Source organism: Mobula birostris, chromosome 9, assembly GCF_030028105.1.
Source record: "Mobula birostris isolate sMobBir1 chromosome 9, sMobBir1.hap1, whole genome shotgun sequence".
NCBI lineage: Eukaryota > Metazoa > Chordata > Chondrichthyes > Myliobatiformes > Myliobatidae > Mobula > Mobula birostris.
In genome coordinates, this window is record NC_092378.1 from 51,693,176 (window position 1) to 51,720,982 (window position 27,807).

General features: G+C 40.4%; 1 protein-coding gene across 12 annotated transcripts in view; it reads left to right on the top strand.

The window, feature by feature from the left end:
• The window catches only part of cnot4b (CCR4-NOT transcription complex, subunit 4b), a 173,434-nt gene that overhangs the window by 91,812 nt on the left and 53,815 nt on the right, over positions 1-27,807 (top strand). For 2 of the 12 annotated variants that reach the window (XM_072268033.1, XM_072268039.1), the window contains exons 7-11: positions 1,004-1,137; positions 11,100-11,255; positions 18,054-18,111; positions 23,486-23,738; positions 24,090-24,143. In XM_072268033.1, the coding sequence (XP_072124134.1) occupies positions 1,004-1,137; positions 11,100-11,255; positions 18,054-18,111; positions 23,486-23,738; positions 24,090-24,143 (655 nt within the window). The remainder of the gene's footprint in view (positions 1-1,003; positions 1,138-11,099; positions 11,256-18,053; positions 18,112-23,485; positions 23,739-24,089; positions 24,144-27,807) is intronic. The other 10 variants (XM_072268035.1, XM_072268043.1, XM_072268040.1 and 7 more) reach the window with 7 other exon arrangements.

The following is a 27,807-nucleotide window of genomic DNA, read 5'->3' on the forward strand; positions in this document are numbered from 1 at the left end:
AGAAGAGTTGATCATGAGGCATACTCCTCCACCTCTGCTTTTGAGAGACTCTATAGATCTATCCTGACAGGGTAGAGTGAACCTGTCGTTCTGGATCGCTGCATCTGGAACGGAAGGAGTTAACCAGGATTCCGTGAAACAAAGGACACATGCGGTCCTCATGTCTCTCTGATTCAGCACCCTAGCTCTGAGAGCATCGATTTTATTCACCAGAGACTGCACGCTCACCAGCAAGGTAGTTGGTATAGGGAGCTTAAAACCCCGTTTCCTTAAACGCACTTGTAGTCCCGATCTACACCCATACCTCCTCCAAGGTGTCCTCCATGGGCACTTCCAACTAAAATCGGTGTTGTTTCCGTCAGTTTTAAGCAGCGACAGTTTGTTTAAATTTATCAAGACATCTTTGTTGACTGGACTGACCTTGGAAGCAGTTGTGCTTTTTAGCTGTATCAGGCTGAAACAGGAATCGTATCCATTGAGACTACTGTTGCTACTCTAGTCGCGCCTAGGCGCCCCGGAAGTAGAATTAATTTGTTATAATGTTTTATTGTGGGTGCACCGTGGTCTGGAGGAACATTGCTTTATTTGGTTGTATATAAGTACAGTCCGATGACAATAACCTTGAACATGATATTGAGGTAGTCGTGGATTTGGGCATTGTACAGTAAAGTGGCACGAACGTGAATGGCAAGTATGACACAACAGGTGGAATTGACACTAATTATTATTTGTCTTAGATTCTGGAACAAGTGTTGTGGGATATCTAGTTGGAGAAGGGATTTGAACTAGAGATTTAACTGAGGTCAAGCACCCTTTTCTTGATTTCCTGGGAGTGGGAAATTCAAATAATTATTCCTCATCCCTCGTTATTAGTACCAAGTGTTGTAATTAGCAATCATCTGCATCATTTTAGATATTTTGTCAAGGATATAAATTGCTCTTGTGCTTTGTGCCAGTCTGTTTGCATTGAGCCCCTGTAAATTTATCTCATTTTCTTCCACAGGCAGGGAAACATCAAGAATATGAACAGAAGCTGCTCCAGGAACTTTATAAAATGAATCCCAACTTTTTGCACCAGTCATCCAGTACAGTCGACAAAAACAAGAACAAAATAGTTACACAGCAGAGGTATGATGCGTAAGTACTGCCCTGGCCTCCTGCTTGACCTAGTTCTTTTTGTTTGCATTCACATTCATACATGAATTTTCTTTCCATTCCGCCTGTTGGTATGAGTCAAGTCGCTTTTGGTTAAGTACATAATTTTACCCTAAGCTTGTTAAAATGTCCTTTTGTGATTGATATATTTATCAATTGAAGAAATGTGCTTTATGAAGCAAGCAAATTGGCCTGATTATGATGGGCACCATTCCAGTGTGCACAGGTACGGTCAGAGATCTTGCTTAATTTCTACTCTCTTGCCTGTTCAACAGCACAACAGCAAATATTGGTTGGGCTTGCTCTCTCGTTACATTGCTTTCACAACACCTGGTTACCTTAAGTGTAGTGACCTCCACTTATCAAAGCACATTGAAAAAGGCCACTTGAGAATTTTAGGATGAGTAAATGGTTGATTTCAAACCCATCTTTGTGTGTTTGTTTCCTTCATTTAGTTGCATTCATTTGTAGTTCAAATTATGATTCTTTTGATGACAATTAACTAGACTCCAACAGCTCACACTCGTCCCTCAATCGTACTTTACTTGTACTCAAGGAGAGCAGCCTGGCCCCACTCACCAGAATGTTCTGAAGTTTGACCAAAGAAATGACTTTTTAAACTGGAATTGATTGTTGGATATTGATCTAATAGCAACTTTGTGAACTTCTGAATCCCAATATTTGCATCTTTAATTACCAATCATACATATTTCAGGCCAATTATGCTTGAGAATTTGTCTTGGTATGCTGAGAGATCTTGGTTCTCAGGCTTGAACAGAAAGACTGTACAAAGGAGAGCTCAGCTTTCAAGAACCTTGTTCAGTCTGAGTGATTGCACTGTGTCTGCACACTGTCTCTATTGGCTTATCGTTTTGGCTGTTGGTTGAGTGAACTTTAGCACTCAGAAAAGGTTGTACAAAGTCCAGCTCTCAAAGGTCTGGTTCAGCTTGAGGATTATACAGCGTCTGCACTCTGTTCTGTCCGCACACCCTGTTAGCCCTTGCCTTGTTGCAACATTCACAATTCTGGGAGACTTATGAGGAGAGTTTTAACCTCGGTGGTGAGTTTAAACATCTTTGCAACTTTATTGATTAAACTTACTTAATGTGATAAGCATATTGAAGTTTGAACCCTCAACATCAGTTTCAAGAACATTTTGTTTCATGGAAAAGCGATTGTAACAATAAACAAAGAGCAAGTTATTGTAAATCGTGATTTTGTTTTGTAGTCTTGATGGGAGATGTGAAAATAATTTGGAGTGGTATGCATAGTTCTTTGAAGATAATATTGTTTATATCCATTTATCATCATTGTAGATAATCTGTAGCTTGTGCTTCAATTGCATTGTTTGGGCCAATTGAGTCTTGATTGGGGTGAATTAGTATTTACCCAACATAATATGTCTGCTATTATTGGAGTATGTAGGAGAATGAAAATTTGGGAATTAATTTTATTGGTGCTTCTTTCAGACCTAAATGATTTTAAATAATTTTATTCAGTAATACTCAGTGTTAGATTATGATATTGCTGTTAGTACTGCTCCAGAGACACCAATTTGATATTGACCTTGGGTGCTGTTTGTGAAGTGTTTGCACATTTTATGCCTGACCACATAGGTTTCCTCTCAGTCTTCTCAGTTCCCACATCCCAAAGATGTGCTCATAGGCTAATGGACCAATATCATGAGTAGGTCAGTAGCATAGGAGCTGAAGGAGAATTGACAAACATGTGACAGAGTATTGGCATACTGCAGGAAGATGAGGTTGATGTTCCCTGCCGGGGCTCAAACCTCAAGCCATTGACTTGCTGGGTCAGAGTAAGAAAAAAGCATTTAAATTAAAAACAGTGCTTTTACTCATCTTGTTAGCTGATGACTGCCCAATAATAATTTGCAATTTACACCCATTGAAATCTCCCACTGATTTGCTGCTCTGGGTGATGAAAGTCAAGTGCATGTTGTTAATTTTGTCCACAATTCAATTTGTATTTATGCATGGTTCCCAAATGTATCTGTGTGGAATGACTGATCAAATATTTCCTAGGCTGAGTTACAAAGCTTTTGTTTAAATTTTATCAAGATTTTCCTTGACAAGATGTGCATTGTAATCCGTTAACTCCCAATTGCATCAGTATGGTCATGCTCAGATAGAAATTGTTTTCAAACTTGAAATGAGGTGCTGTTTCCTTATTTTATGTGTACTGAGGTACCTTGCGAGCATTGCAAACCTAATGCTGTACCTATGAAGGAGCTGTATCTTGATTTCCAGCCCAAGTCTCTGTTGTCACCATAAGCAGGATGCAAAGAAAGTGTTAAATCTGCTGGGAAGGAATTTGGTGCAAGTCTTGTAGATGTGGCAGCTTCTCTTTGGTCACAGTTTATTCCCTTTTCCTTTACCCGAATGATAATTCCCAATTGAGGATCCAGGTATACTTTTTTCCCCTGCCATCCGAAGGTAGAGTGCTTCTAGGAGCGCTTGTAAGCTGGAATGTCGTAAAGTGAAGAAGCAATTACCATTTATTTAAAGGGCAAAATTTGTGAGTGTTCGCAGACCCAAAAAATAACCTACCAAATCATGCCAAATAACACATAAAACCCAAAATAACAGTAACATATAGTAAAAGCAGGAATGATATGATAAATACACAGCCTATGTAAAGCTGAAATTCTTTTCTGCAATCATTGCACTGTCCACTGTAGCAAAAATCTCATGCAAGCGCTTTAGGCAGAAACACTCAGTGCAAGCGCTCTCAGCAGAAACACTCTCTCCAGTAACCTTTAAGCTATGAAGCTGCCAAATCATACCAAATAACTCATAAAAATACACACCCTATGTGAAGTAGAAATAATGTATGTACAGTGTAGTATCACTTACTGGAATTGGGAAGACAGTGAGCACACTGATGATCTGTTAGGCTGAGTCGTAGGAGGTTGGGGTGGTGGGACACTAGGGTGTCATCTCACCGTCATCTGTTTCCATCAGGGCAGGCAGGTCATCATCTTCTATGTGTGCCTGCCTTGAAGGTCGAGGTTCGTCATCTGCTGTGGCTGATGTGGAAGGCTTGAAAAACGACAGTATGCTTGACTGCTTAGCCTCGCGCATTTTTCTATCATACAGTTCTTTGTAAGCACTCAAACCAGCCTGCAAATATGCCCTAAACCTACGTACCCTTTCAAAATTCAAGTCGTATTTTTCTGCAATCATTGCACCGTTGTCAGTTGCAGTGAAAATCTCACGCAGTTGCTTCACGTTCAGTTCCTGGACGACTTCACTTTCGGTCCATTCGCTACTGCATTCGGTTTCAATTGTTATCCTTTCCTCTTCCAATTGCATCGGCTCTTCATCTATCAGTTCTTGGTCATGGGATGCCAAAACCTCTTCAACATCATCTTCGTCAACTTCCACAAGCCAAACTCACTTTGTCCTTACTTCGTTGACCACGATTGAAACGCTTAATTATGTCTAGTTTTACGCTAAGTGTAACACCCTTACGAGCACTTGCAGGCTTTTCCGATACCTTAGAACTCATCTTGCTAACAGATGCTCAAAATAAGTCAACATAAAGCACAAATGCTCACAGGCACGTGTTTAAGCAATGCCGGCTAGAATGCAGTTCCGAGGGAAGAGCTTGGTTGCTCGGGGTGTGCTGCCTTTTTTCACACACTGCCTTTTTTCGTAACAGTGAAAACACCTTCTGTTAGCGAAAACAGGTAAATAATGTAGGTCTTTCATAACAGTGAGGTGTCGTAAAGCGAACATTCAAAAAGCGGGGGACAGCTGTACTGTACCTCTCACCTCATTAGCCTGCATTACTTGGAAGTGAAAACTTGCCTTTCATTCTGAAGGTTTGATAACTTGTTTTCACAGTTATGAACAGAGAAGAAGCTTTTTATGTACTAATTAAGCCTTCCAATATATATCAGTTGTCAAGTCCATGTAGTGTTAAGCTTCATAGGATCATAAAAATTACAAAATAAGTCATTTAGGTCCATTTGGTTTGTAAGGAGGGAAAAGTTATTTGAAACCCAATTTGCAGCTGTTCATAGTATCGTAGAGGTTAGGGCACTTAAAGAGCCTGCAGAAAGCAGGAGTTTCCAACTTGCTGTATTTGTTTCACATCTTGTGTTTAAAAATTCAATCAACTAATTTGTATTATGAACCTGGTATATTGGGCTCCCATCTAATTTATATGGAAGTGCCGAATGCCCTTTAACAGTTTTTTAGTTTTGTCTCCTCTAATTAAATCTGCTTCCTACTGCAAAGTAAGCAGCCGTATTCGGTTTTCCGAAAAAGCTACATTCCCCATTTCTAACAAGTGCTGAGTTTTGTGTTCCCTTTACAGCTACTTCTGGGACACCTCACATGCTTTCCACCATTTTGTTAGCTTTGAATTCCCTGGCTCCCACACTCTCATCTTCGCTGACTGGTCAGTCTTAAACTTCATCAGAAAGGTATTCAACCCTTCCACTTAATTTATCAAAGATCTAGTCAATTTCTCCTCATTAATACTCATGTGACTAGCAAAGCTAGTGCATTCTGAACAATTTTGCTTTTGATTCTTCCTGCAAAGTTTGGGTACTTGCATGGGCCTAGTTCTGCCTGTTTTTTTTGTTGGTAACATGGAATGGTCCTTGTCCAAGAGAATGTCTGGAACTACTTGCCAACTCTGTCACATCAGCTGCATTGGTGTCACAACCTTCACTTGTGCAGAACTCATCAGTTTTGTACCTTTTCTGCTAACTTCCAACATGCTTTCAAGTTCACTTTTGTTTTTCCTGACTCTTCCTTGTCTGGATCTCTTGGGCATTAAGCAATCCATTGTCACTCCTATAATCCCACGCTTCCCACATAGTCTTGTTCTCCACTGTGTCTGCTCTCAAGGCCCTCGATGCCAGAACATGTGAAATTATTTTTTTTTTCAGGAAACGTGTCTTCTCTTCTGTTACTGAGTCCTCTCACATTTGCATTTCCTTGTCTTGCTTTCACCCCTCAGCCTAACATCTATCTCAAACAGAAAAGAATTCCTTTAGTCCAGCTTTCTCTCTGTTATTCCCCACTTCCAGCATATCATACTTAGCTATTTCTGTCAGCTAAAATAGAATTCCACCATTCGTTGCATCTTCTCCACCTCCCCACCCCCTCAGCTCCTTATGCAGGGACCACTCTCTCCATGGCTCCCTGCTTCACCATCTCTCCCTATCTTCCACATTGACCTCTGGCACTTCTCTTGCAATTGTAAGAAAAGCCACACTGCCTCCATCACCAATACTGGGAGATCTGGACAGCCCTTCCAAGTGAGACAAAGATTTATGCACACCACCTCCAGCCTTGTCTGCTGTTTTCATTACTCTCAATATGGCCTCCTCTGTATCAGCAAGACCAAGCATAAACTAGGTGAAGAGTTTGCAAATTACCAGCACTCTGTAGTGACCACCCCAAGCTCCCAGTTGCATGCTATTTCAATTCCCCTTCAAATTCCCAAATTGACGTATCAATCTTTGGCTGCCTTCACTGCCAGGGTAGGGCCAAATGCAAACCTCTCATTTCATCTGGGTGGTCTATAATCCAATGGTATGAATATTGAACTTTGCTACTTCTGGTAACCCCTGTCTCTCCTACCCCCCACCTGATTGTTGGCTCACACTCTTGCTCCTTGTGATCTATTCCCACTTTGGTCCCTTTCTAACTTTTCTCATACCCCACCATCTCACATCACCCTTTATTCCTGCCCCTCACCTCTCCGAAAATATATTGTGGTTACATTTACCTCCTTACTATCCACTTTATCCATTGAATCCCCTCTATTTCCATCTGTCCAGCTTTCCCTTGAGTAGTTCCCCTTATGACATGCTTAGTAGATTCCAATCCTTGTCAGCTTTGTGTCTCTGCTCAGCGCACACCAGCACTTATCTCCAACTTCATTTTCCTCTCCCTCCTCTTTGGTCCGCCTCACACCTCCTGGCCCATTTTCCCTACTGTCTTGTCTGTACTGGCTACTTTCCTACATTCTCAGTGCTGATGTGGGATCTTGACCCAAAACAGCAACAATTCATTTCCCTCTACAGATGCTGCCGACTTCCTCCAGCACCTGTAGTCTCTTTGTCTTCCTGCATAGAACTGCATGTTGTGAGTATCAGTGCTCTGCCTGGTTTTGCACATAGTTCAGATATAAATCTTGATCTACTGCTTAGCGAGAAGATAGCTATCCGGAGTATCTGTTTCTTATTCCTTCAGAACTTTCTGCCTTTTTATTGTCTCATTGCTAGTCAGCATCCTATCATTTACTTTATTCTTTCTGTCTTTTGCCCAGAGCGGTTTATTGTCCAAAATTAATTGCACTTGCCAATTTACTAGTGTGCTGCCCAATCTATTTGCTATTTTCTTGCAGTTGTTTACTCTCCCCAGATTTATTTGCATGGTCAGTCTTGTTTTCTATCATCTCTGATTCATTTTCTACATGTAAACCAAAATCATTGATTAGATTTCCTGTCACAACACAAAACATATCCTGCTCATCACAGAACAAAGATGCTGTCTTAGTTTATTTTAAAAAGAAAGCCACTCTGTTTTGCTGTATTATCTGCTCAATAGTGATGTAAAAATCTCATCAGAATTTATTACAGTCTAAGTTAGGGAGTGGTTAAGCTCTACTCTCATCGATGATTTTTTTTCTTTCTAATCTACTTGTCAGAAGAGCCTGAAGATATTGTGAACATTGACCAGATTAAATTGGCTTTCTGAAAAATGTCTTGGTTTTGGCAGATTATGCTGCCTGCTGTATTTTGAGCATTTATATGCTTGTGAAAATTTTATACATTTTTGTGATGGGAAGTGTGGCCATGAACAAGATTCTAAGCAGACTTGTAATATTTTATACTTTCAGTGATCCAAAGGAAAGCATTATAAGCTGAATCATAACAGTAATTCTGTGCTGTCTTCCAAGTGATAGCAGCTTTGCACCAATTTCACCACGCTGAAGTGTTGTCTATTTTTTAATGCCTGTCAGATCTTTTGTTTCATAGTATAACTATCAGCTTAGCCACTTTCTGGGCAGAAAATGAGGTGGTCTTTCTCTGGGCAATTTTTGAGTGGATCTTCAGTAAACCATGATCCACATTTACCCAATGTTGAAGATGCATTGACTCTTGTAACCAATAAATGGTTGAGAGTACCCTAATACTTGTAAAACGGGGAGCATATGATTTGTTTTTCCTTCAAGAAGGTCAGCAGCATATAAACAGGTCATTCTTCGGGTTTACTGAGGCAATTTACACCAAAACAGTATCTTTGAGCAGAGTTTTCTGCACAGGAATACAATGGGCATGTTTTGTTCTATGCCTTGTTTTCTCATTCTTGAGCAGTTGAAGTTGACCTGTTACCATTCCAGTTTTGTTTTTGGTTTCTGAGGTGGATAATGCATCCTGCATAGGATCTGCCATTGGTGGGGAAGATGGTACTTGATGAAGCAGTTGGTTTGTTGTGCTCTTGTTCTGTTACTGCATGTGACCATCATGAACTCTTGTGTGGAAGCACAAGCTGTTATTGTCTTGATGCTACTTTTCCAATTTGAGGTGTCACAGGGACTCAGCACATCGGGCAGCATTTATGGAAAGGAATAAACTGTAGACATTTCGGACCAAGACCCCTGGAAAGGTAGGGGTTAGAAGCCAGAATATGAGGGCAAGGGGAGGAGGAGTACAAGTTAGTAGATGATAGGTGAAAACATGATGGGATACCCAGGGGAGAGGGATAAAGTGAAAAGCTGGGAGATGATAGGTGGAAGAGGTAAAGGGCTGAAGAAGGAGGAATCTGATAGGAGAGGACAGTGAACTATGGGGGAAAGGGATGGAGTGGCACAGAACGGAAATAGGGAGAGCCAGAACGGAAATGGAAAAATGTGGGGGGGTGGGGGGTGGTGTTTAAGAAGTACAAGTTAGCGATTTTCATAATATCAGGTTGGAAGCTATCTAGGTGGAATATGAAGTATTGCTCCTCCTTAGAGTGACCTTAATATGGCAGTAGAAGAGGCCATAACAGACATGTTGGAATGGAATTAGAATTAGAATGGCTGATCACTGGGAAAACCTGCCTTTTCTGGCAGACTGAGAAAAGGTGCTCAGTGAAGCAGACCCCCAGTCTATGTTGGGCATTCCCATGACTTGATTAAAATCGCAAACAACAGGAATTCTGCAGATGCTGGAAACTCAAGCAACACACATAAAAGTTGCTGGTGAACGCAGCAGGCCAGGCAGCATCTCTAGGAAGAGGTGCAGTCGACGTTTCAGGCCGAGACCCTTCGTCAGGACTAGGGTCTCGGCCTGAAACATCGACTGCACCTCTTACTAGAGATGCTGCCTGGCCTGCTGCGTTCACCAGCAACTTTTATGTGTGTTACTTGATTAAAATGTTAGTTTCTGTAATTTTTTTTTGAACATCCATGTAGGTTTTATTTTAGGGTTTATTTCTGTTTCAGAGACAGTACTTGTTTTGAGTGTCTGGTTTTGGCATATGATCCAACCACTAAAGCTGTTTAAGTATGATCAGTATCGCTACTGGGGATATTGATTTGATGTTGCTCGATGTTGTCCTGCCATTGGGCCATCGTGTTAAAACAGTTTTTGATGCATACAGTGTCTCTGTATGCTTCTGCAAGTTGTCCACAACTTTGAACTGTACAAGAATGCTATCAATGCTGCTAAGGATGTGTTGGGTTTTAATCTTGGTATTTGAAGATACTCTTGGTTGGTCATAAGCTGGAAACAGTGTTGAAATTTGGTGGTGAAGACAGCAATGTTGTGAAATTGCAAGCTTCCTCTGCACTCTGGAACCTAATATTTGATAACTAATAGATGCATGTTTTTTTTTCTATCATTGGCTGTCAGCTATTGGGTAGAAAGCTACAACACGACATTAAATTTGTGTGCCCCAAATCTGACATACAATGGCATAAGCAAAATGTTAATGAAATAAAGAACCAATGACCTGCTCCTGCTTAGCATGGTTGCGCAGAATAACTCCGAATATATGGATTTCCCATTACATTTTTTCACTTTTCTATAAAACGCTACTTCAATGGAATTGGCAGTATGTAGCCTTTGTCTTGCCTGCAAAATTTAATAGATTGTCATTGTGAATTGCAATTTCATATCTTGGAGTATTGATTTAACTATTAAAGAATGAATAAATGGCACTAATCTTTTTTAATCCAGCTTTAAAGTCCTGATGAGGTAGTGGCTTGTTTTTCCCTTGTGTTGGTGTCCTTTGTCTCAGTATAAGATTTTAAGTAATAACTTTGTATATGGTATAATCTTTATGTTTGTTCTACACCAACTTGGCGTCTTTGATTAAAATTGCATATCCATATTCCGAGAAGAGCACTTGGGACAGTCACGTTGGAAATGGTGAATTTCCTGTCATGTGGAACTTAACAACCAGATCTTCTGATGGTTCTTGCTCTTGGTTGAAAAGTTGCTGTGAAGAAATGTATAATGCTACCAGATCCTTGCGAATTTGCACTGAAATCAAATACTACCAAAAGCTGTTAAGCATTTGGATTATCCAGTTACATTCTTTGTTTAGTGTGTGCAAGTTGATCTAGTGAAAAAACATTCTGAATCCTGAATTATTCTGATTATCTAATATAAAGCCTGATTTTTTTTTAAGGATCAGTGATTGTATATCCATACTTATGCAAGCCACCCTACTTCTCTCTACTTTCTCTGTAGTAGGCAACCTCTTATCATCAATAATGGATTAATTGAATTCCTCGTTTTGATTGTTGTCAGACCACTGACTGGGGAGGATACGTGATGCCAGCAATATATCTTGGACAGCATCCCTTTTGGGAAGTTTCCACTAAGTGAACAGCATCTCTGAGCTGCTGAAGCTTATTGTTCTGTCAGTTTGGTAGATACTCAGTATTTCTGCCATTCTTTCCCCTTACAGACCCAACACTAGTAATAAAGATGCCTGGCCGTCATTACTCAGCACAGCTAAAGCAGCCAACGGTCTAATACTCTGGCACAGGAAAACACCTCCTATTCTTGATAATGGTTCAGATCCCGAGCATATGACCTCAGATGGTCCTGACACAGAACTCAGGTCAGTGATTGGCTTTATTTCTCTCTTGGACTGCAATAACCTCAGCTGAACAACGGAGGCAATTTTCGTTTGCTTGCCTCTATTCTCAGAGTTCTTGCATACGACCATTTTTGTGAGCACTTGATGATCAGTATCAATGCCAAGTATCAACAGAGATATGATTCAGAGTCGATTTGGCCACATAACTCAGAATCAGAATCAGGTTTATTATCACTGGCATGTGACATGAAATTTGTTTAACTTAGGAGCAGCAGTTCAACGCAATACATAATCTAGCAGAGAGAGAAAAAATAATAAAATAAAACGTAATAAATAAACAAGTAAATCAGTTACATGTATTGAATAGATTTTAAATGTGCAAAAAACAAATGCTGTATATTAAAAAAAGTGAGGTTGTGTCCAAAGCTTCAATGTCCATTTAGGAATTGGATGGCAGAGGGGAAGAAGCTGTTCCTGAATGACTGAGTGTGTGCCTTCAGGCTTCTGTATCTCCTACCTGGTGGTGAGAAAAGGTCATGCTCTGGGTGCTGGAGGTCCTTAATAATGGGTGCTGAGACACCGCTCCCCAAAGATGCCCTGGGTACTTTGTAGACTAGTACCCAAGATGGAGCTGACTAGATTTATAACCTTCTGCAGCTTCTTTCTGTCCTATGCAGTAGCCCCTCCATACAAGGTGGTGATGCGGCTGTCAGAATGCTCTCCACATACAACTGTAAAAGATTTTGAGTGTATTTATTGACATGCCAAATCTCTTCAAACTCCTAATAAAGTATGGCCGCTGTCTTGCCTTCTTTATGACTACATTGATATGTTGGGACCAGGTTAGATCCTCAGAGATCTTGACACCCAGGAGCTTGAAGCTGCTCACTCTCTCCACTTCTGATCCCTCTGAGGATTGGTATGTGCTCCTTCATCTTACCCTTGCTGAAGTCCACAATCTGCTCTTTCGTCTTACTGACATTGAGTGCTAGGTTATTGCTGCAGCACCATTCCATTAGTTGGTATATCTCGCTCTTGTACACCCTCTTGTCACCACCTGAAATTCTACCAGCAATGGTTGTATTGTCAGCAAATCTGTAGATGGTATTTGAGCAATGCCAAGCCACACAATCATGTATCGAGAGAGTAGAGCAGTGGGCTAAGCACACACCCCTGAGGTGTGCCAGTGTTGATTGTCGGCGAGGAGGATATGTTATCACCAATCCGCATGGACTGTGGTCTTCTGATTAGGAAGTCGAGGATCCAATTGCAGAGCGAGATACAGAGGCCCAGGTTCTGCAACTTCTCAATCAGGATTGTCGGAATGATGGTATTAAATGCTGAGCTATAGTCAATGAACAGCATCCTGACTTAGGTGTTGTGTTGTCCAGTTGGTCTAAAGCCGTGTGGAGAACCATTGAGATTGCGTCTGCTGTTGACCTATTGTGGCAATAGGCAAATTGCAGTGGGACCAGGTCCTTGCTGAGGCAGGAGTTCAGTCTCGTCATGACCAACCTCTCAAAACATTTCATCACTGTCGATGTGAGTGCTACCGGACGATAGTCATTAAGGCAGCCCACATTATTCTTCTTAGACACTGGTATAATTGTTGCCTTTTTGAAGCAAGTGGGAACTTCTGCCCATGGCAGTAAGAGGTTGAAAATGCCTTTGAATACTCCTGCTAGTTGGTTGGCACAGGTTTTCAGAGCCTTACCTCCATCAGGATCTTCTGCCTTGCAAGGGTTCACTCAACACTTCCAATGAGTTTTGACAACTTTGAAATCAGAAGTACATTTTGTTATCAAAAGCATGATGTGGAAGATAAATGCATCTTCTTGAGATGGTGTTAATCAAAGAAGACAATTGTATTTCCCATTTCCATCAAGAGTACACCCTATCCTTGTTATATGCAGGGGATGTGTTCCTCAAAGTCGACGCATAATGTGAATAATCATTTAAATGGAGAAAATAGGGATGCGTTCTGGAGGCTTCCTAAATATGTCTTAACTGTAATTTATTCACATTTTCATACCAATATGACGCAAAAGCAGTACCACAAGGCAGCATTAGGGTTATATTTCATCAATTTAAGGTAATATTCAATGTAATAAATCATAGAAAGTTAACAGTACTCACCAACAGTGGCGGGTGTGTTCGCTCCGGGAGATGAGTGGTTGTTGTGGTGTCGTGCAGCTTTACGTGGATGAGGTGGATGGCTGTGTGTTGTCAGGATCATCAAGAACAGCAAGGGGTGAAGGAAGACTCAGAACTCTCAGTACTCCCGGCAGCAGAAGATAACACTGGTTTAAAGAAAGTTGTGAAGGTTGTTTGCTTGGCAGCATTTTGTTTTTCAGCAAAAATTTGCTTGTAGGGAAGAAGGCTTGACTGCAGAGAATGACTGAAATGCTGACTCCATTCTAAACTTGGGTCCATGTCCATCGCCATTTGTGACAAGTGTTCTGCAGCCTTAAAAAATTCTGCCAGGTGCTTCACCGTAAAATTCTTCACCTGCAACTCGACGCTTTCTTCTTCATCGTTATCACCTTCAGTCTGAGTTAAACGCAGAAGGTCATCCACACTTAATTCTTCATCGTGAGAATCCAGGAGTTCTACCACGTCAGCAGTCTTGAGATCTGAGAATCCTTCCCCACCAGTTTTACGGCTCAGGGCCACACAGTCCTGGACAGCTGCAGTGAAGGCAGGAAACCCCTTGAGGGTGTGCACACACTCCACCCAAATTGATTTCTATGCTCCATTGAGAGTGGAAGACCTGACCTCTTTCCAGGATTCATCAGTGTTGTTGATGGCATGTCTGATGTTGAAGGACTTCCACCATTCCCTCACCGTTGGTAAACTCCCGGGATTTTCAAAATCATCTGTTGCTTGCAGCATCTGAGAGTTGGCCTTAAAAAAAAATACACCTTGAATGTGGATATCACACCTTGGTCGAGTGGTTGAATCAGCAATGTTGTGTTAGGTGGCAGGAAACGCACTGTTTGGTTTGGATGAATGCTGTCCAAATATTTAGGATGGGCTGGCACATTGTCAAGCAACAAAAGAACTTTAAGGGCAAGATTCTGTTCCTGACAGTAGCGTTCAGCCTCAACAGCAAAATGATTAGCAAACCAATCTTCAAAGATTTGACCAGTGACCCATGCTTTCTTGTTAGCTGCCCAGTGGACAGGAAGCATATTCTAACTCAAGCCCTTAAGAGCACGGGGGTTTAGTGAATGGTAAACTAAGAGAGACTTCATCTTACAGTCCCCTTCGACATTGGAACACATAAGCAAAGTCAGTCTATCCTTTGCTGCCTTGAAACCTGACGCAGTTTTTTCTTCCTTACTTATTTAAGTGCGTTTCAGCATACGCTTCCAAAGAAGCCCGGTCTCGTCTGCATTAAACACCAGCTTTGGTGTGATGCCTAACTCAGCTATCAAAGCCCGCAACTGCATAGGGTAGAGTTCAGCAGCTTCGTGGTCAACACTAGTTTCCTCACCACGCACAGCTAAGTTGTGAAGCCTGTGACGATTAACAAACTTAGAAACCCATCCCCTACTTGCATTAAAGCTAACAATATCACTTGACACTTCCTCACTAGCCTCTGAACAAAGGCGACCATAAATTTCCAAAGCTTTCACACGAAGATGATCGAAACTAAGTGTTGTTTATTTCTTTGTTTCATGCTCAATGTACAAACTCAACATTTTCTCCATTTTTGTCATAATCAGGTTACGCAGTTTGGTAACAATCTTTGAAGACACTTGTGATGAATCAATCACTGCACTTTTTATTTTCTCAGCATTTTTCTGTACGTTTCTGATCGCAGACTCACCCAGGCTGAAGTAGCGTCCCAGAGCTGTGTTACCTTCACCCGATGCCACCCTGTTTATAATTTCCAACTTTTTTTCAAGTGTTAAAGCGATTCTCTGCTGCTTGGCTGATGGCCCAGGACTTGACATCGGACGCTTAGGAAGCATAGTTAAATATTTCAGGTACAAAATCAGTGCACCGTAGGTAAAACAACAAAATTTTAAGAGCGCAAGATCGCACATCCACACGTTGCCAAAACCAGTGCGAGACCGGCGGGAGTGAGACTGTGAGGCGGGCGCACATGACTTGTATTGGCAGGAAAGCAGTGCTCCTTGTCCCAATAGTGAGACTGTGAGGCATGCGCACGTGACTTGTATTGGTGGGAAAGCAGTGCTCCTGGCATAACTGAAGACGCATATAATGAGGATAGGGTGTACTTCTATAACCATACAAGTTTTGGAGCAAGCCAGTCTGTAGTCTTGATCTCCAACAAAATACTACACTTCTCTGACAACTAAGAGTTCTCAGATAAACTTTGATCCTCTTGAAGGCTCAGTTGGACATGCCACAAAAAATGTGCTGATTGGAATATCAAAGTTGCTGGTGAACGCAGCAGGCCAGGCAGCATCTCTAGGAAGAGGTACAGTCGACGTTTCAGGCCGAGATCCTTCGTCAGGACTGTCCTGACGAAGGGTCTCGGCCTGAAACATCGACTGTACCTCTTCCTAGAGATGCTGCCTGGCCTGCTGCGTTCACCAGCAACTTTGATGTGTGTTGCTTGAATTTCCAACATCTGCAGAATTCCTGTTGTTTGCGATTGGAATATCTTGGGTTTCATTTTTGATTGAAATCATAAATAAATTTGGATCTTAGGTTTCATTTTTGATTGAAATCATAAATAAATTTGGACAGCCCTCAAAGTTCCAGTTCTTGGGGCTAGTGTGTCAGACCTACTATGGAGTTGATATGTTGATCTAGACCAAGAACAAGGTTTCAGGTGTGGTCGTTGTGTCACTTGCTGACAAAGCCTCCTAGAGCACATAGTTCCCACTTGAAAAATAGATGCCTAAAAGTTGGCGGTGTTCTTGGATCTTTATCTCACGAGGTTCAACAAAAAGGCAGAAGAACCTCCTGATGCAATTTTTTCTCATCTGTCAAGCCCCCACATCTTGTGTGTATCTTCTCCCTTTATCCAACTGCACTCATCCTAGTGGGTCAGTTTTCACCCTGGAGCTGAAACAAAAATTGATATTGTATCTTTCAGTAAACGTTCTTTTCAGAGTTGACATCGTTAAACAGAACTTTGAATACATCACAGTTGGGCAGTCATTGAAGCAATATGTTGATGGCTTTCATGCTTGACCACAGTATTGTTTTTGCTCCCTTCTTGGGGTCACAGCATCATTAGTGTTCATGTTTGGCAGTTCTCCAGCACATTTCCTGGGGTGGCATCTTTTCATGTATGGGACTACCAAGAAATTGTAGGCTTATACCCTTGCAGCCCAAAGATAAGCATGCATATTTGCTTTGCATCACATCATGTCACTGTGCACAACTGTCTAGTGTCAGAGCTCCAGCTTTAAGGTTGTTGTTTTCAGGCAACACACACACACAAATGTTGGAGGAACTCAGCAGGCAAGCAGCATCTGTGGAAAAGAGTAAATAGTCGATGTTTCAGGCCGAGACCCTTCATCAGGACTCGAGGTTGGCAGAGGGGGTGGTGAAATTCCAGTCCTGATGAAGAACCTCGGCCCGAAATATCGACTGTTTACTCCTTTCTAAAGATGCTGCCTGGCTTGCCAAGTTCTTCCAACACTGTGTATGTTCAATCACAAACAAGAGAAAATGTGCAGATGCTGGAAATCTGAGTAACACACACAAAATACTGGAGGAACTTAGCAGGCCAGGCAGCATCTATGGAAAAGAGTACAGTCGACATTTCAGCCCAAAATCCTTCAGCAGGACTGACATGTTTGGATTTTGAGCATCTGCATATTTTTCGTCTTTGTTCGATTTCAAGTTCCCTTCATATTATCTCAAGGAACATGGCTTTGTCGGACTCAATTCATGGAGCTGCTGAGGTTTTAGGTCAAAGATTGGCCTCCCCACACTTGCTGTGATTAAGGTAATTTTGCTGTCAATTTAGTAATATTTTTGAATGGCACTATTTATAATCTTTGATTTTTAAAAAAATAACCTCAGGATCCTAATCATCTCTGTGTTTTGTTCTGGAGGACTAAATTAAGCTGCTTTAACGTTGGTGCAATACCTTTTCTCATTCCAACTCTACACGTGCATGGAATGATTTCAGTTCCTTTGTGGTTGTAGTTGCATTACACTGTATATTGTCCATATAAATTTGTGAGAAGTTGTGAATGCTTCCATTTGCTCATGTCTGAAAAATATTGTGTAAGTAAATATTCTCTGTAATTAAGTTTCAGATTTGTTTCTTTAGATAGCTTGAGTTGCAGATGACCGAGTGTTGTGAAAAGCTGCAAAGCTTGCACCATTCTGTGGATAAATTCTGCAATAGAAAATTTGAATTAAAATGGTCATTCTCCAACTGTAGAAGTCTTGTCACCTGTGTGATCAGTGCCACATCGCAACTATTTGTCCTTAAAGCGTGGAATATCAACTGCAAGTCTTGAAGCCATTAAGGCAAAGTACCCAAAGTTCAAGGGGCTACTGAACTTGTAATCTGTCCCATCCATCAATTCTGATCTTTTACAGTTCCCATGCTAGACTACAAACCAGTCAGATGCACTGCTGTTAGTTTTGTGGCTGCTTTAACTTGTGCAAAGAGTATGAGCATCATAGCACATCCCTGCTTATTTTCTATTTTACTTCATCTTTGATTTTGCTTTCATGAATGTTGGTGGGATCCATTGTAAGCAGTGGCTGCTAACTTGACTGCTTGTTTCTTTTAAAGAAGCTACAGAAACTCATTAGACTTGCACAAGGAAAAGTGAGATCAGATCATCAATTTGTCACAATTTGTTTGTTTTGCAGACAGGTGGATAAACCACCAGAAACACTCAGTCTAGGAAATGGCGATAATTTACAACAGGTGAGTTACATTTGTTTATTTTTGTATCAGATATTCTTTGTTCATTATACCTTGCTTTAACTGAATTACATTTATTATTATTGTTTAAACTTTCTCCCACTTCCATGTCTATCCCTTGAATGATTAATCTATTTTAAGTATTGGAATGCTTGTCCAGGTGATGCCTTCAAACAAGCAAGTTCATCTCCATTCTCCCAGACTGAATAGCAAACATGTGGAGACTTTCAGATCTTGCCTAATAATATTTGATCTTGAACCACATGAGCATGTCTGTGATGGATCAGTTGCAAGTATCTGCTGCTCATAAAAGTTGTCTTTCAAGTTTCCTTGGAGAGAAAGTTTCAATCCTCAACTCAATGGTGAAATACTATTTCTCACCTGCACCTTGTGAAGTTAACAGCGATAGACTACCAGCCCACAACCAATTGTTCACATAATTGAGTATTACAACCAGGGATCTTGATCAACTTAACTGAGAATTTTTATTTATGAATCACATGCTCCTTTTTTCAAAGTAGAGCACAAAAAAACCCAGAAAATTATAAAGCATGAAAACCTAAAAATTCAAAAACTGAGAAGTCAGCAGTTCAAAAGTATTCATCCTCCTTTACTCAGTACTTGGTTGAGTCACCTCCCACAGCTATACAGCCAGTAGCCTTTTTGGATAAGTCTCTATTAGTTTTGCACAACTCCATGGTTGATCTGACAGTGTACTTGAATTGTTGTCCTCTGAAAGACATACTTCCTCCCCAGCTTAAGCTTTCTGGCAGAGGCTAGCTGGTTTCTAGTACTTGTTACTGAAAAGCGTCTCCATAGAATGATGCTATTTCCACCATACTTTACAGGAGGGGTGGTGTTACCTGATTGATGCACAGAATTAGATTTTTGCCACATGTACCACTTAGTGTTAAAGGCAGAAGTTCCAGTTTACAGTATCTTCTAAGTGATGCTTTGTAAAGTCTTTTCAGAAAAGGATATGCTATTTTTAGCCAGGACTGCTTCCTTGCCACTCTTCCATAAATACCTTTTTTGTGCAAAGCCTTTGAGATTGTGTAGCCAGTTGCAGCCACTGACTTCTGCTGTTCAGTCAGTGACAGATGACATCACAGTAGCCTTTCTTAAAGTGCTATTCTTAGGCAACTAAGTTTAGAGCGGCGGCCTGACCTAGGCAGCATGGTTTGGGTTTCATATTTTTTTCCACTTTTTCACGATGGACTACACTGAACCCCGAGTTATGTTCAGTGCCTTTAAGATGTTCTTGTACCCTTCCCCAGATTTGTGCTTCTCTGTTATCACTTCTTTGACTTGTCTTGAATGCTCTTTTGTCTTCATTTTGGTTTGGTCTGTTGAAAATCCACCATACTGTTGGACCTTACCGAGAGATGGGGTATTTATTCTTATGAATTCGCTGAAAGTAGGTGATCCTCCAATTTTCCACATCAACAAACTGGCTGAGTTGGTAAGGTAATAAACAGTATTGCACCTGAGTCAAGTTAGTGTGGTAATTACAAAGGGGATGAATACTTCAGCCTCACTATTTTGGTTTTTATTTTTTAGTAAATTGTTGACAAGATTTGGAATTTTTCTTTTGATTTGACATGTTTTGTAGATTAGCTCAAAAAAACCAACTTCAATATATTTTAAATTTAGAAAACAAGGCAGTAAAATGAAAGTAGTTGTGGGGAATGAATACTTTTTCAAGTCACTGTAAATTTTGAAATATATTTTTTGAAAAATAGATCTTGATTTAAAGTGGTGGTTGCCAACCGGTCGATCTTTGAGACTTCCCCAGTAGATCCCGGAAAAAATAAAAAATAAATACTGTTGTAATGAGAGCATTATAAAAATAAGTAATACTAATTAGGATAATGGTAATATAGCAATACTTCCGCTACTGAAAGCTGTTTGTAAAGAGAGATTGTTTCTGGGTTGCGGGGTTTTAGTTCCATTCTTTCTACCCAGTGTGCATGTGTGTAGCTCCCCTGCCATGCATCACAGTAGAAAAAAACCGGAAGTAAAACCCCGCAACCCAGAGATACTATCATAATTAGTATTACTTATTTTTATAATGCTCACATTATAACACCTTTAATTCTATGTTTCATTATTTAATTTTATTTCAACACGAAAAATAAATGAATAAAAATTTACTGTTGCTCTCAGTGTGATGACTGGGGCTGAATACTTTCTGTTAGTTCCCTGAAATTTGGCTCATAACTACCCACAGCCAGTTTGAGAGAGTCTGTGAGGTGTCTCAGTACGACAGCTCTTGTACTTAGATTTCTTAATTTTCATCTGATGCAGCACAGTGCCCTCGCAAACCTCCTGATAGATTGAATATTTGAATGGACAGTTTCCTTTGTTAGACTGAATGTTGAATCTGCCACGTTTTTCAGGTGTTTTGTATTGGTAAACTGTTACTGAGACACTAGTATAAGTTTCAGAGGTATGCAAGGTAATGATACTACTGTTTTTTGTTTCCCAGTTCTTTTACATTTGGGGAATGTTGTAATTTAAAGAAGGATAAGTGTTGTAATGTGAGGATTATAAAGATAAGTTAATACCAATTAACGTAATGGTAATATAGCAATACTTCTGCTACAGAAAGCTGTTTGTAAACAGGTTGCTTCCGGGGTTGTGGGGTTTTACTTCCGGTCTTTTCTGCCCATGTGTGTATAAGCCCCTCCGCCACATTGGTTTTGCTGTCCCAGATAAAGTTGTTCCTTTGGACATGAAATTGTCGAGTGGTCCTTTTTCAAAGTAGAAGTTACTACAAAAGGTATGAAGTATTGTAATATTCTTAAAGACAGCTATGGCCTGTTTGATATGCTAGTTACGGTGTCTTCTTGGTTGAATTAATTTGAAAGTTTGACAAAAGCATTTTATGTAATTCAAATACAATTAGTCCAAATAAAAGGCCTCAAGTTGGAAGTACAATCTGAGTTGTTTTTTCTCTAAACGATTTAGTGGGTAGATCTTGCCTTTCACTAAGGCTGAGGTAGGGGATCTTGGGCTTAAAAAGGTTGACGACCACTAATTTAAAGTGTGCTACATTTTTGTGCCAGAGTTAAGGACTGGCTTTGGGTACAAAAATTAAGATAGAAGTCAAAGGCTATCTCAGCTTTGTCCTTGAATATTGTTCTGTAACTTATGCATTGTCTTAATATCTCAGGTTATTTTTCTTCTGTTGGAGCATAATAGCATTTTCCCCATTATTGGAATGTGGACAACTGTGACAAGGTTTGCATTTGAGATCTAGTCATATTTGTTGGTAGAGTGCTAGTACTCTCAATGCTGCTCTGCTGCCAGCTCACAACACAAGTTTTGAAGGTGCTCTCAAAATGCTGTTATGCAGGTTTACAAAAATTTGACCTGGATATGAAGAAGAAATGATGCCCACATATTATTTGCCATGAGGTTGTTGCTCCTAACTTCTGGTCTTGCAAACACCATGCTGATGTGGATCTTGCACTTTTAGATAGTAAAAGTTGGTTTGGATGTGGATTAAAATGTGTGCAAATCATATAAGCCACTGAGGGTAATTCATGTTCAAATGCTGAGTGATAAAGATATGAGTTTGGAGTCCTGAAAAGATTAAAAATACTATCTAATGCAGCAATGATAATAGCACATAAATGATTCTCTCTGGAGTGAAAAGTACCAGAGATTGGTAATAATTGGAGTCCAAGGAAATATTGGAGATGAGTTAAAAAAAATTTGTAAATTTGAGTGTCTGAATTAGTTTTATCATGGGGAGCGAAGTGTGATAGGTTAAGGGGAGTGCTTTTAGGTGTACTTTATCAAGATTCTGGTGACAAAATGATTTTTTGTTTCATTTTGGATGAGCCAGCTTCTGAGATTGTCAAAATGAAGTGACTCCACTATTGCCCTTTAAATTTACGCAAGAATCTGGGACTTTTATAACTGCTAAAGTCATTTAGATACACAATTCTAACTTTTCCAAAATTGAACAACAGACTTTTTGCACCAACAATTAGAATGATTGTTTTGGTGAAATCTCTAAAGATGAATACCATCACAATGAATTTTGTCCACATTGACTTTGCTAATCAAGTAAGGAAATGACCCTGATTTGGAAGCATTGCCAGTATCAGGGGTTCCCAACCCTTTCTGTGCCTTGGACCCTTACCATTAACAAAGAGGTCATTGGACTCCGGGTTAGGAATCCCTGCGCTAATTGCTTCATGTGACCTGGAAGAAAGATGGGAATTTGTCCCAAAATGAACTAGAAATTATGGTCTCAGCAATAGAGAATTGCTGTATGTGAGCACTCAGCAGGCTGCATTTCCTGGCTAATTGACTTGTATCTGAATACATGTTCTTTTTCCTGAAATGTAAAGTGGGCAACATAGGAGCCTAGGGGATGTTGAATAATGCTGGAAGATAGAACCTTTCAATGGGGATTATTTGTGAAGTAGAGGTTCAGGATGGTGGGATGCAATGTATAGTCAGTCATTTCTTTAAGACTTTGTTTAAACAGCTTATTTAGTGAGAATTTAAGTCACTAAATTTGAAGGTGTCAGGTTAAGTTGTCCAAGTCATGTGAATTGACATGGAATTAGTTCAAACGTGATATGGCAAATATCTACTTTGGATCTGGCACATTATTTTGATGACAAAAGATGGCTGGAGCAATCCAAGATTAGGGGTGTCAACAGACATAGTTAAAACTACAGCTCAGCTGAAATCTGGACGTTTTTAAGAAGATAAAGGCATCAAGTTATGTTGTATATATGTCATTAGTCATAAGCCTAATGACAAAATGTTTCATTTTGGACCTTGCTGATTGTTAATAATGTGTTAGTCTTGGCAGATTCATTGTAATTATATCAGTGCCTCTGGTTAAACTGGCACCATTTGGCCATGGTGGTTGTATAAAATTGTATTCACCCGTATGTAAGAAGCATTTGGGACACTTAAAAAATATTCAGTAAGCATAGAATTTTTTTTTAAATCCTTGTTGAGGAATTCAAAGCAAGTGAGAACAATGAAAATTAGTATTTGGCCTTTTAAGAATCAAACATGAATTTTCAGTAACAGAAATTGTAACTTGATTTCACATGTCTCTAGAAATAATTAAGAATTATGATTCATTCAGTTAGAACGTGGAATGGATTGACCAACTTTTGTGTTTTTGTTTAAGAAAACAAGCTTTTTGAGATTGTATGAAATCCCAATATCGTCATTTATAATTCAACTTGAGCACATTACATATGGAGTAAATGGTTCAATGTTGGGTGCAACTGAACAGTATCTATCGGTTGGTATGCCAGTGATAATGTTAGCATTTTAGTTGATGAATGGTACCTCGTCTATAATGTAAATACTAATATGCCACTTTATCTGTTTACAGATTCCTCCAAGTGAAACACCGTCACCACCGCCAGGTTTAACAAAACCCAACCCAGTTGTCCCAATTAGTTCATCCAATCACAACGCGCGGTCTCCATTTGAGGGTGCTGCAGCAGAATCCCAGTCCCTGTTCTCAGACAACAGTAACTTCAGACACCCCAACCCGCTCCCAAATAGCCTGTTATATCCCACTTCATCACCATCAACACACGACTGGCCAACAGCACCTGAACCACAGAGTCTCTTCACATCAGGTATGTACTTTTGGAGTATATTTTTGGATGTGGGAGGCTATGTTTCTACATTGTTACTTGGACACTTATTATGTCAAATGCACAAAATCCATGAATTGGGAAAAGAGATGAAGCAGCATAAAAGCATGAATGTGTGTGAGGTTTGAACGACATAACGGGTGGTTGGATTATAATTGAACTTGTAGTGAATGAGTGGAGGTTACCTGTTGTGTTCTTTCACCCAGTAATGTCTGTTTTTGCAAAGCACTGTTAATTTGATTTCCAATTGTCTGTAAACTGCTGTGATTAAACAAAGATCAGCAAATGTGGGAAGGCAATACAAACTTTATTTGTGCTGCACTTATTTTGCAGATGTACTTTATAAAATGAGGTCCAATCCAAGTTTTCACCCATGCAGAGTTGCAGGTGAGCCAGTCGTATCTTAAAAAGGGCTTACTCTGCTAGCACAGCTGACTTATTACTGCCTTGATGAAGAATTAGGATGAGATTACCTTACGTTGCTGGCAACTAGAGTCAACACTGATGCAAAATTACTGCTAATACAAATCGTTGTGCAACCAATTCAAGAAATTCAGCGCTTGCATAGGAGATAACATGATAAACTGGATGCTCTGCTTGCAGTATATTAATCTGAAAGGCATATTTTTCCCCCTACATCAGATTGCTACCAAGCTGATGAAGTTCATTTAACAATAGGTCATCAACCTGAAATAGTAACTCTTTTTCTCCCCCACAGATGCAGTCTGACAAGCTGAGTAATTCCAGCATTATCTATTTTTGTTGCTTACATTGTTCTATGTTATTAAGACTGCGGGAGTTTTCAAATGTGTAATTTAAAGCTCCTTTTCTGTATGCATTATTGTGGCTTCATGGGTTTGACACAGTTCTTGTAGGAGGGATTTGCAGTTTAAATCCATATTCTATTAATTTTTATGCATCTCGATCCATGCTGAAATTTGTATTTTGAATCTGACTTTCCCCCACTATTGAGAAACACTGCTATCTTCAGCTTTTGCATGGCCATCATATCCACAACATTAAAATGCAGTTAAGAAGCATTGTCTTTGAGGGTGCAAGTATGAACATCTTGGTAAGAAGATTCCCCTCAGTTGCTTGCAATTCAGCTTGTTGATGAGTTAAATTGGCGCTATAATTCCAAATATTGATAATTTATTATGCAGAGAATTGTAAATTTATGGTTTGGGAGAAGAGCAATAGTTAAGGGAGGATCTTGCTTGCACATGTCTGAAATACGCTACCTTCAAGCTCCAGGTAAAATTGAATCTGAGATAATTGATCGCTCTTTCAGAGATGCTGCAGGCCTATGGCTTGAGGTGAGAGGGTCATGTGGTATAAGGAGTTCAATTAGTTCTGAAATCGATGGATGCACTAATAGTCTGTGTATGGAGCTTCAGGTAGGAAATTAACCCAAGGTTGAGTATCTATGAGCAAATGAGAAAATATCACAGAAAAGGGTGATTCACCAAAACAGTTTAATTCAGTCATTATGCTCTGTTTGAACTTGCTCCCACTTCTCATTTCACCTCACAGTTTTGCTTTTCATTCCCTGGAGTTTTCATTGAGTACACAGACCATTTCCTTCAACCATTCAATGTAATAATCTGTTTCCCATTCTCACCACTCTCCACATTAGGAACCTCCTTGTGGATTTAGTATAGCTACCCTTTGATTATGTGCTATGACTTTTGGACTTCCCTGCTCTAATGCAGTTTCTTTGCATCTATCATGTGTGGAAAAAAGATACTGAATTATTTTCAAGCATGCAACAGATTATTTCTCATCCTAGTGCTTAAGGTTATTCAGTGCTTTTACTTTTGATGCTGATAACCACTCATTTCTGTTATCTTTCAAGAAGTTTTGCTCCGTTTATAATCATAGTCTCCACTGTTCATCTCTAGCCTACCAAAGTAATGCTATTATGGAGGTCCTTGTACGTGACTTTGCTGTTTCCATATTCAGTGTTTGTAGTTGTCATTCAAATTGCATTATCCTAACCAGCCATATTCTATTTAACTGCAGTTCTCAAAGAACATGAAAAATAGGAACTGGAGCAGAGCATTCATTTACTTGCATTTGATAATTTAATATTTATCTATTTATTAAGGTCATGTCTGATTTTTTGTTTTCAACATTCCCAATTTTGTTTCCAAAAATAAATCTTCAACGTGGGCATACTGAAAGTCTGAGTATTTGTGGGTCTGATATAGAGAATTACAAAGGCAAGCCTCTAAACGAAGGATTTCTTTTGTCATTGAAATGTCTGATGCCACAGTCCCGTGTTGAGCCCTCTACTCCTCGCTTCTTTCGACACCTATCCCCCCCACCACCCCCCAAATCTAACCGAGGTGGGAAAACCATATCCCAGTATCAATACACACAAAATGTTGAAGGAACTCAGCAAGTCAGGCAGCATCTATAGAAGTGAATAAGCAGTCAACATTTTGGACTGAGACCGTTCATCAGGACTAGAAACGAAGAGGGGAGATGCCAGAATAAGGTGAGGTGGGGCAAGGAGGACAAGTGAGGTGTTAGGTGATGCCAGGTGGCAGAGTATGATGAATAAAGAAGCTGGGAAGTGACAGGTGAAAAAGTAAAGGTTGGAGAAGAAGGAATATGGTAGAATAGATTGGACCATTGGGGGAAAAGGGAAGGAAGGGGGACCCTGGGGGAGGTGATAGGGAGATGAGGAACAGAGGTAAGAGTCCAGAATGGAAAATTAAAGAATTGAAGGGGAAAAGGGAAAATTACCAAGTTGGAAGTTACCTATACAGAATATGAGGTGTTGCTTCTTTAACCTGAGAGTGGCCTCATTGTGACTGAAGAGGAGGCCATGGACCAATATGTTGGAATGGGGATAGAAATTTAAATGGTTGGCCACCGGGAAATCCTGCTTTTTGTGAATGGAGTGGAGGTGCATGACAAAGAAGTCTCCCAGTCTACTGTACGTCAGGTCTCACCAAAATGAGGGAGGCCACAACAGAAATACCAGATATAGTAGATGACTCCAACAGATTCGCAGGTGAAGTGTTGTCTCGCCTAAAAGGACTGCATGGGGGCACTGAATGGAGGTAAGGGAGGAGGTGTATGGACAAATGTAGCACTTCTGCCACTTGCAGGGATGAGTTCCAGGAGGAAGATTAGTGGGGAGGGATGAATGAACAAGGAAATCACAGAGGGAGCAATCCCTGCAGAATGTGGAGAATGGAGGGAAGGTAAAGATGTGTTTGGTAGTGTGATCTCGTTGAAGATGGCAGAAGTTGCAGAGACCCAACCAGCTGTCCTCCACCACCCTCCATCTGGAAGTACTCGTCCTCACCCTCAAATTTCCCTTTTGGCTCCCCCCGCTTTCTCCAAGCTCAACTATGTAGCCTTGGGCACCCGCATGGGTCCCAGCTATGCCTGTCTTTTCCTTGGCTATTTGTAACAGTCCATGTTCCAAGTTTTCCCAGGTATTACTCCCCAGCTCTTTCTGCACTACATTGATACTGCTCAAACCAGCCAAGCTGAGGCTTGACAATTTCATCAACTATGCCTCCAATGCCCTTAAATTCACTTGGTCCATTTCTGACACCTCCTGTTTTTCACTCATTCTGTCTCCATATCTGGAAGTTGTCCACTGATACATTTCATAAATGTACCAATTTCCATGACTCTTTTAACTATACCTCTTCCCACCCCTTCTCCTGTAAAAATGCCATTCCCTTTTCTCAGTTCCTTCATTTCTGCGGCATTTGACCCAGGATGAGTCTTTCCTTTACAAGACATTTGTGATATCATCTTCCTTCAAAGGACAGGGTTTCCTTTTCTCCACCATTGCTACTGCCCACACCCTTATCCCTTCCATTTCCTGGATATCTGCACTCGCCCCATCTTCTCTGCCTCAACAGAGATAGTTCCCCTTCTCCTCACCTGCCACCCATGAGCTTCTGCATCCAACGCATCATTCTCTCCAACTTCTACCATCCTAAGTGGGATCCTTTCACTAAACACGTCTTTACACCCCCCTCCACATTCCAAAGCAATCAATCCTTCCATGATTCCCTTGTCC